At 36.2% G+C, this 11,129-nt stretch overlaps 1 protein-coding gene across 1 annotated transcript; it reads right to left on the bottom strand.

Moving 5' to 3' along the window:
- Positions 1 to 8,424: 8,424 nt before the first annotated feature.
- On the bottom strand, positions 8,425 to 9,045 carry LOC145126943 (toll/interleukin-1 receptor-like protein). Its single transcript, XM_079062208.1, has one exon. It carries the CDS (start codon positions 9,043 to 9,045, stop codon positions 8,425 to 8,427), a length of 621 nt encoding a protein of 206 aa, XP_078918334.1.
- Positions 9,046 to 11,129: the final 2,084 nt, after the last annotated feature.

The following is an 11,129-nucleotide window of genomic DNA, read 5'->3' as shown; positions in this document are numbered from 1 at the left end:
CCGGTAACTAGGAATTTATATTTCTTGGTGCTAATCTGCACTCTTTCTGTGTTACTCTAGATACAAGTTTTACAAATACAGAGTAATCTCTTATATAGAGATGGAAATGAGAAGTAGTCAAAAAACACAACTGGGTCTTCAGCCAACCTTTGAAAAAACTTCACATTCAACAATTGTGGCTTCACATTCAACAATTGTGGCTTCACATTCAACAATTGTGGCTACACATTCAACACTCTCCCACTTGAAGCCACGGAACAATCTTCACCTGTGCTTCAACTGTGCATCTGTATTTTAAAAAAAAAATTGATCTTAACTCCTTCCTAGTTACCCTGGCCTTCTCTTCAATTAACCTGAAGGCCAGTTGAAGCTTTCGTTAGCTCCAACACATCAGTCATGGCTAAGTCTGCTACTGACCTGTTCTCTGTCTCCACCGGCTCCCACTGAAATGAACTGCCCGATCCTGGAACATCCTGAGAACAAACGACACTCTCCATGTGAAGCAGATAATCTGGAGAGACTTTTACAGATGGAATACTGGTTCTCTTAACCCACTGTCTTCTGGGTATTCTAGCTGAAACAAAGCCCATGCTCCCACTGCTATGAATGCCCTTGACTGGTTTTTCCGAACCGTTACAAACACGTTCAACCTGAATCTGATATGTGACTCTGGGTTTGCCATCTGGAAAGCAAACCTTCTTCTGTCCACGAGACTCTATGAACCGGATTTTGTTTTTCTTCTGAACTAGGATGGTTTCTCCCTCAGACGGTAAACTGACCATATATAATGAACCCCTCTTATGTCCATGAGCTATCACAAGATTTCCTTTGACAACCTTCCACTGCCCATTCCTGAACATAACCTCGTGTCTCTGTTCATCCAACTGCCCAACAGAAATCAACTGTTTCTTCAGACTTGGAATTACCCGGACATCTTTCAAAGTCCATGGACCGACTGGAGTCTTCAGATCTAAGTCACCTATGCTCGTCACATCAAGAACCTCATCGTTCGCCAGTCTTACCTTACCAAAATCCCCTTCTTTCAGATTCCGCAGTGCTTCACGGATGTGGGTAGCGTGAAATGAAGCACCCGAATCCATAACCCAGGAATCCACATTGCTCTCCACACTACAGATCAAAACATCATCATCTGAATGGTCTACTGCAACGTTAACTTCTTTCTTGTCTTTTGGACATTGATTCTTGAAATGTCCAACCTCTTTACAGTTCCAACAAGTCACATCATTTCGAGTCCTCGACTGACTCCTTCTCCTGTTCTCGCTCCCACTACCTCTGTTATTTCTTCTATCTCTGATCGCATTCAATTGTTCACTTGATGATTGCCCGGAATTTCTTCGTCTGACGTCTTCGGCTAGAATTAAATCCCGAATTCCCTCAAAAGTGAGCTCTTTCGATCCTGCGGAACTAGTAACGGCTGTAACTGTTCCGGACCAACTGTCAGGTAATGATGATAACAGTAGTAAAGCTTGAACTTCGTCCTCAAATTTTATTCCCACTGACCCAAGTCTGGATAAAATCGAGTTCAAATTGTTGATGTGTACTGTAGCTGAACTTCCTTCCCTCATCCTCGTGTTGACTAGTTCCCGAATCAGGAAGACTTTATTTGCTGTCGACGGCTTCTCGTACATATTAGACAATGCCTCCATGATTCCCTTTGCCGAGGTCTCCTTCAAAATGTTGAAGGCAACATCCTTTGACAACGTCAGTCTAATAAATGCCTTGGCCTTTTTATCCAAAGTCTCCCAGTCTGCCTGTGTCATCGCCTCCGGTTTTTCACCTAAAACTGCATCCAAGTCTTTCTGCACAAGCAAATCTTCAATTTGCATCTTCCACCAACCAAAATCTTTCCCATCAAACTTCTCAATCTGAAGCTTACTGCTTTCTGCCATTTTCTGAAAGAACAATAACCTATCTTGTAATTTTCTGGAAATTCAGGGGCCAAATTGCAAATTTTCAAATCTGCTACAGTGTTGCTATAGTGCCTGCTACAGTGTCTGTTGACGTCACCGCTGTCGTCGTGCTACAGTTCCTGCTACAGTGTCGTCTTCTCCGGCGAGTTCAGGCACTACAGTGTCGTCTTCTCCGGCAACTGGTGTTCCCGGTCACTATTCCGGCAAGCCTTTGACCGGCGATTTGGACGTCTTCCGGTGGTCAAAAAATTCAGAAAAAAATATTTTCGGAATCTTCGGAACGAGACCTTTCCAACGGTATACACCAAAATCGTTTTTGACGAAAAAAATTTCGACCAAAAAACTGAAAATCACCCTCTGGAGCTAAAACCAAAGCTCTGATACCACTTGTTAGGATCGAGACACTTAACACACGACTCTAAACACACACACAGCTCACGAAAAACAAGAACACAAGGATGAACACGAGGGATTTAACATGGTTCGGTCCTTCTCTGACCTACGTCCACACGAGGGTAACTAGGAGTGTTTGTTTATCTTCTGTGATGTTGGGTTCTCTTTTACAATTGTGGCTACACATTCAACAATTGTGGCTACACATTCAATAGATAGCACCTAAACGCGTGAAGAATCAAAGGGGTAATCACAGGGGTACAATCGTCAAAAGCCCCAAAACAATGGTAGGTGCTGAACAACAAATCAGATCCACAATCATCGTTGATTCCTTTAGAGATGAAGAGATAGAAAACAGCAACAAACATCAAGCAAATAATGAATCCCAAATCTGAACATGCATATAACAAAGCAAAAGGGATCGATTACTCACGTCATGTAAATTGTTTCCAGGTTTTGATATACATAATGAATGATTTTCATTTTTCAGTCAGAATTTTACCTCTGGCTCTAATGAAAATAGCGCCAATAAAGTTTCGATTCACATTGTTTCAAGCATTAGGGTCTTCGATTGGTGATTTGTAATCTTCACTAGTAGTGATCGCAGAGAGTAGGTTTGAAATCGTATACTGGGATAAATGGCGGGATATTAAAATTTGATAGGAAGGACACCAAAAATTGATGGCGGGATATCAAAATTTGATAGGCAGGGTATCGAAAAACTATATTTTTATTATCTTTACATCACACACATATATCCTATTATTTTATATGGGAATATATCAAGGTTTGATTTTGTTAATGTTATATATATATATATATATATATATATATATATATATATATATATATATATATATATATATATGGGGATAGAGAATATACATTACAGCCTCACCTAAGCTTAGGTACTAAACCTCTAAAATATAACGTTTTAACTTGCTAAAATACCCGGTTTGGTTTCACTTGGTACATATACCATCCTCCATAACATTTCTTTCTTTCATTATCGTTTTACCATCTCTGTTTTCTTTCCTCCATTATCATTTATTACTTCACCCCAGTGAACATTACTAAACCCTAAACCTAAACCCTAAACCCTAAACCCCTAAACCCTAAACCCATAAACCCTAAACCTAAACCCTAAACCCTAAACCCTAAACCTGAACCCTAAACCCTAAACCCTAAACCTAACCCTAAACCCTAAACCCTAAACCTAAACCTAAACCCTAAACCCTAAACCCTAAACCCTAAACCATATTGTGTCGATCTTGAATTTACATCTTGAAGTATTAATCGTGAATCCATTAACCGTAATCTTTATATAGTAAAACAATGTATTTTCAAGAGGTTTAGTACCTAAGCTTAGGTGGGGCGGTAATGTATATTCCCTTTTCCCTATGTGTGTATATATATATATATATATATATATATATATATATATATATAGAAATAGGATCATAGGATATATAGATTAACAAATATTATGTGAATATATAACACATTACAACCATTTTAAAAGTTTAGATAACAATATCATGGGAAATTAACATAATAATCATGTAAGTGGATACTTGAATTGTCAAAATCTCAACTTCCCACCTAAAGAATGTAGGTTACGAACCATTTTTTTGTGTATCGTTTGGTACTTTCATTGCCATGGGCGAGGCAACATTATGACAGCTTATGAAAGAGTAAGTCGGTGTTATAACCTGTATATCAAACTCTTACCGAATGAGTTATAGGCAGCCAAACAAGAAGGTATTGTAGTGTAGTTGGATGGACCATGGCCCAAGAGAGACCATGGAAAAAAAAATACCAAACTAGAATAATGGCACAATATTGGGTTAAGTTTGAAAAACTAATGAATCGGGCGACCAACATCGATGAAAACTTACTCATATACTTTTGTATGTTGGGATTATAAACCCTCATTAGAACAATAATTTCTGCTAGCCAAACCATAACCCTAAGGAAAAGCCTTCGCTTTAGCTAGGATATACACAATTCGATTTGAAGATCATTTGGCGGAAACGGCTTGCGGTAGATTGTGGAGCACGTCAATGGTTACTAGGTACAACACCGTTACTCGCTAAACCTGCCATAAACACGACACATGCCTATTTGTAACATCCGATTCCAGGTTCTAATTCTTTTATCCCTTAAATTGAGATTTTTAGTAAAATATGGTCCCTCGTACGTTGGGCATACGTTTGGGTATGCTTAGCGTACGAGATTGCTCTGATTGTGGAGGGTTAACCACATACACACATGCGTATGTGGTGTACGCAAGGCATACGTCTATCTGGGTCAAACCCTAATTTTTAGGGTTTGCACCCTATTTAAACATCATTATGGCCTTTGGACACTTACCCTCATCAGCCTCCACTATTCATTACGTCCCATTGAAACCCTAGTTCATCCTTTGAGTGTTTTTGAGCATTGGAAGTGATTTTGTGGCATTTTTGTGTGTATTCAAGAAGAAGGAACTTGGAGACTAAGCAATTGTTGAGCTTGAGCTTCTAGATCCAGAGTCTTCATCAACTTTGGGAGCTTTTGAAGGTATAAAGCTATTACCTTGACGATTCATTTGTTAGTTAGATTTTAGGGCTTGGCTATGAGCTTTATTTGGTCCCATGGGTTCTCTTTGTGAGTTGGGCAACTCTAGGAGTTAGAGGTGTTAGATCTCAGTACCTTTGTTGTTATAGATGCATAAAAATGTCATCTTGATGGTTGATATGAGTCCATGCATGCATTTGAGTCCTTAATATGAGCTTTGATTGATAAAAATGGATGTTGGGTTCCATTAAGTCGTGATAAGGGTTAAAGTTGCCAACTTTATGTATTAGAACCCTAAAATGGACGATATCTAAAAGTTTAACCGAATGGCTGAAAGGATTAAGCACTAAATGACTTAAGTTGGTAAGCAGCCCAATACGTTGGGCGTACGAAGAGGTACGCTGCGTGTCATCGTGTCGCGGCCTACACATGTCCACGTCGCTACTTAAATGATGTGGTCGTGCCAGGACCTCTATAGACCGCGTCGCGGCCTGCCGAAAACCAAAACATCCCAACATTATTATAAACATCATAAAAATATCACATACCTAAACAAGGATGTTACATATGTATTAAAACTAACTAGTATAATAGTTAGATGCAAGGATACTTTAATCATTCATGGACATTGGTGCAAAAAGGGTCCATAACCCATATTGATGGCGTTACGTATAACATAAGGACTTTGAGACTTGTTTTAATGAACTTAGTGGATTAAGCGAGGGGAATGATGAAGTTCATACATCATTATAATCATGCTAATTATTCATAAAAGTTGGTACAAATTGATATATAGAGGACTTAAAGTATCTAGGCGAAAGTACAACATGTTTATGGGAAAAACTTGCGTTTTTTTGTTGTGTGTAGGGTGCACACAACCTTGTGCCTTATGGAGGTTAAAAATCACTTGGCCCATGTGATTCTTTGACCCCCGTATGTCACTTTTTCATATCTTACACATTTAAGGTCTATTTCGCTTTTCATCACCTCCATTGTCACTATATGATGAATATAAGTTAGGAAATGGGTTATTTAACCGAGGTTTTGGTGTGACTCTGTAGGGATATTTGGTCTTTTAGTAACCTATGTTTGAAATCAATATGTGGTGATTGAAAAACATAAAGCTTAAAAGGAGTGGTTTGTTGTGCTCATAATATCTCACAAACCCTGAAACAAATCTCAAACAACTGCAATATGATCAACAAATATCGTCATTATGATAAATCGATATATCAGCATGTCGTCAGAAGCACTCATAATATTTCACAAACCCACAAAAATGTTAAATGTTCACCAATCTTGGCAAAACTAGTATACATATGATAGTTTTCACAATCTATACAATGGCACAATATATAACTTCCTCGTTATTCATTAGATTTTAGTTGGCAAATCTAAAAACCCCAATTAAACAGGTCAAATAACTATGATTCAATAACTATGATCCATCCATATTTCAAACTAAACCTTATCAATACCATGTATAAAAGACATGAACATAATAAATGTAATTGTAGATGGTTAATCGAAACTCACTTTTTGAATAAATAGTCCCGTATTTTAATATATAATAACAATATTAAATTCTATTATTTATAGCAAAATCAATAGCCATAAATTAATTAACAAAGTACTAATAACATGACAAAAAAATAACAAAAAATAACAACCTAAAACAAAAAATAATACTCTATCACATATTTAATAAATAATTTTAATAATTAAAATATATAATAAATAATTACATATTACCTTTATTCCCAAATTATGTCATTGATTTGCCTCCAAAATCAATTTTCGTTTCCCTCCAAATGGTTTTTTCTTCCCCCCAAATATACATACACAAACAAATTAGATTATCCCTAAATTGCTCCCACTTTCACTCCTCCCATTTCCAACCCTCGGTGATTCGAATACTTCACCTCCCTCGATTCTCTATATCATAGACTTGTTTTCTAAGACTTTGATTCAATTGAATCTCTGATTTGGCTAATATATCTCATCGTTGAAGACTATCCTTGAAGTCGAGACTTCCAGCCTTCGTTAAGGGCGACCAGACTATTGGCATCTACGACGAATTGATCTTTCCATTCCCATCCATACTTGGTCTGCCTTAGCGCTCAATTCTCATGTTTCCCTCACCCTTCTACCTCCTACTATATGTTCTTCATTCTCTTTCGTTTCACAGGTCTTACACGATACTCATTCTCCAATCTTTCTTAATAATACGATAGTCCCTTGTGTTAGATGCGGGTTTTTTTTTGTTTTGTTTTAATTCTCAGAGCAGCTGCTCTCCCTCCAACTGATGAAGTGAGTTTCGTTCAAATGAAGTTATGGTATGATACTTTTGCATCATTCTTGCTTTATTTGATTGACTGGTTAGGTATTGATTAAAAAAAAGACAATGGATTGTAATTTAGTTCATCTTGATGACAAAAATGCAAGTTTATGCTGAAGGAATTCAAACTGTTATTCCCAATAAAGAAAAGTTGTGGCTTAAATATATTTAGGGTGTGTTATCATTTACTTCTTGATTTTTGAGAAGAACCTCACATTTTTGTTCTTGAGTCTTGATGATATTTGCAACTCTTATATACCATTAGCTCAAACAACTCAAGAATGATTTGATTGGATTGAGGGACAATGGTGATCATAAGAATAACAGTTGTAAAGATGTGGATGATAATGAGTGTAGGATATATATGGAAACTTATGACCAAATGTTGTTTTATTAATATGGTCACTCGATGTGCATAGGGTGCTTTTGCAATTGGTAAAACACTTGTGCTGAGATATACACAAGAACAGTGAAATTCACACACATGTATTTATAATTGAGGTGGGAAAATAGGTGAGCAGAGTGACAAATTTGTTTTAAAACGTTTAATTTTAATACAAATCTACATATTTGTCCCATTATGTTGAATTTTATAGAAGGGAAAATTTGTGGAATAAATAGAAGTCAACTTCTTTTTTACCCTTAATAACATGTTGACTTCAATGTGTTGGGTTTAACTCTCTCCATGCTGGTTCACATTCTCACTAATAAACTTATGCTTTTCAAAAAAATCCATGAATAAGAAGTAATAACTATATCTTCATAATTGTGCAAAATATGATGAATAAGAGTTTTAAAATATAACTAAAGAGGGTATTTTGTATAAGAGGAAAATAAAAATTTTAATGGATAAGTACATAGGCTTATTTGAATATAGCAGTCTCTTTGGATGTGAATCTAGGTTTGTGTTAAAAACATAGAAAACCAAATGTTGTGATTTGGAAACGACCTGGTTGTTAAAGAATTGCTACAACCCTCATTAGGAAAAGTAAAGATGTTGGAGGCAAAGCATAGAACACTGTTCTATTCTAAAAAACAGGTCATATGACATTAAAACTAAAGGACCCGGTTGTATAGATAAAAACCGGCTTGTTTAATTTGGCATATAACCAGGTCACTAATTCTGAACCGTGTCTTATAGATATCTCCCTTATAAAACCCGGTTCCTGTAAAATATAACCCGGTTTTTCTAAAAACCGGGTCCTATATGGCGGGTCTTATGTCCTTTTTTGTAGTAGTGTGCATGCCCTTCAAATCAGCAACCTCAGTAAGACCTACCTTCCACCTATTCACGTTATCATCAGTCCACCTTGTAGAAGTTTGCACTTTTATGCCAAAAGATTTATCTTGTTTTCTAACATCCATGGGGTCTATATCATAGAAAACAGGTAGAACAAAATGATTGCATTCCCTTCGTTGCTCAATAACCAACCGAAGCTCGTCAAGGCACCGTGTGGAAGTCGCATAATTCTCCGACAAGACAATTACTGAAGCCCTGGATTCCATGATTGCTCTCCTAATTTTCGGCTTCAGTTCTTCACCTCTGTTGATGAAGTTGATTTCATCTGTATCCCTAAAAACGCGAAGTCCACCTTGCACTAACACCGCATAGAGATGACCCGTGAAAGAATTGCGAGTATCTTCGCCTCTAAAGCTTAGAAACACGTCATAACTGCAGCCATTAGCCATGATAGAATAAGAAGTGGAAGCAACGGAGAAAGTGTGCGGGGAATTGAATATGAAAAAATCAAACGCCGTGGTTTTTCTAATAAGAAAATCAAACTTGGTGTCATCAACAAGAGAATTCTTGTTGTTTCCCCTCATCCACCGTCACCAACGATGAATCCGGCATTTAGTTGTCGTTTAAACCATAAACGACGAGACGCAAGATGACATAGTTTGTCATTTTACTTTTTATTTTTATATGTTCTGATTAAAAATACAAAAAGCTAATAAAAATACTTAGAACCAGAATAACAACTATAACAAAAACACACACTAAATAATAAAATAATGATTTTTAAAGTCATATGCTTTTTAATTTAACCATACACTCAAAACAGTAATTCCTTGCCCCAAGAATGAGTTCCTTTCTTCACAAGCTTCACTAAGACAAGAGGAACCACTTCAAAATCAAGCCACCAAGCTCATAACCATGGAAGATGGACTAGGGTTTCATTTTGGGAAGATGGAGGCTGAAGAGGAAGCCCTAAAGTAAGAGTTAAGGTGCTTAAATGTGGGAGAAACCCTAAAAATACATGGGCTTTGGCTGCAATGCTCGGCACGTCATGGCCATTCCCTTGCCACGTGGTGGCGCTCACCCAAAATACGCGTTCCAAAACTTCCATGTCACGTCGTGAGACTCCATGCGTCACGTCGTGGCATATGGTTTTTCCTCAAAAAACATGCCTTAGACTCCTTTATATCATCCACCGATCCATTCTAGTAACGGGTGTTACATAGACCCATAGAGATATGATGTGATGATGACTGTGTAACGATGGTTTTTGTTGGTTGTTAAAGTGAAGATGGAGATGGTGTATAGCTGAAGTAACAAGGGATTTAATGCATGTTCATATACGAACATTCTTCATTTATGAACAAATGTTCCTATATAAACATATGTCCGTATATGAACATATGATCTTTTATATACTTCAGCGAGTTCTGGAAATGAAGGCTACTGTAAAGATGATGGTTTGCTTGTGATTAATGGTACTATCAGACAAGTGTCGATGGAGGATTGCTGCCGTGTTCAGGTCACAAGTAATTGATTTTGAATAGGAACTTATTTTCATTTATAAATATATGTTAATATATGAAGATATATTCGTAAATGAACATATATTCATATTTACCGGATAAATTGCATGTGCTGTCCAAAGTGTAAAACCTTCTCTTCCCTCTCTTGGAAATAGGCTAGCAGTGAGGAGAATAGTTGATATATGTTCCACATTTGGCTTATGTTCATCTATGAGCATATTTATGTTTATAGATAAACATATTGTGCTCTTTCTCTCAATCTGATTAAAAGTCACATCGAAAGAAATCCTACATTTCTTCTACTTCTGTGAATACGTTATGTTTTCACAATTTGTCAAGATGTTTATAAATGAATATCCTCCTCCATTCTTGTGTATGCTTAGTGTAAATATGAAATTATGTTCATTTATAAACTTATGTTCGTTTATGAACATATGTTAATAGATTAACATATGTTCATATCACTATTAAAAGGAAAATCTACACATGTTAATCTACCGGTTTACGTTCGATTTGAGGGAAAAATCGATTTGTTCATTTGTATTATAGTTTGGATTGGGTTTAATTAATTTTTATTTTCATTGATCGCTCCATTGAAGTATTTAATGGATTTAATTATTTTCTTCAAAGTTAAATAATATTTCTTTAATTTACCATCGTACCCTAAATGAAAAAATATACTCTCACGATAATGAAGTGGTTATGTTATGTTATTCGGTTATGTGTTGAACCCATCCTTATACTTATATATAAAAGACTAAATGGACTAACATAACAGTATACATTATATCTAATCTAAATACAAAATTCAGTCGCCTTTCCTTGTGATTTTCCTCTCTTTCCACTTTTTGTATTTTCCATATTCACTCATTTGTTTATGAAACTTATCTGAAGCATTCTTCATACCTTATTTGATTTTTTTTTCCAATTGGACTGCTTTTTTGTTTTGGGGCGTAACTTTTTGTAATAGAGTTTCTAGACATCACAAGTTTTGTAAAATATTTATAAGAATAGCAAGTTGTTTATTTTAAATGGTTATTTTTAAGTACTTGTATGTAGGACAAATAAATGCTTATAGGATCAAAAGACGCCTATACGCAAACGAAATGAAAATAAAAACAACCTATTCGTCTACTTTCAACAAA

The sequence above is a fragment of the Lactuca virosa genome, chromosome 7 (assembly GCF_052849685.1).
Source record: "Lactuca virosa cultivar CGN04683 chromosome 7, Lactuca_virosa_CGN04683_v6, whole genome shotgun sequence".
NCBI classification, from domain to species: Eukaryota; Viridiplantae; Streptophyta; class Magnoliopsida; order Asterales; family Asteraceae; genus Lactuca; species Lactuca virosa.
The sequence above is the reverse complement of the archived record's forward strand: the minus strand, read 5'-3'. Positions and strand labels throughout refer to the sequence as shown.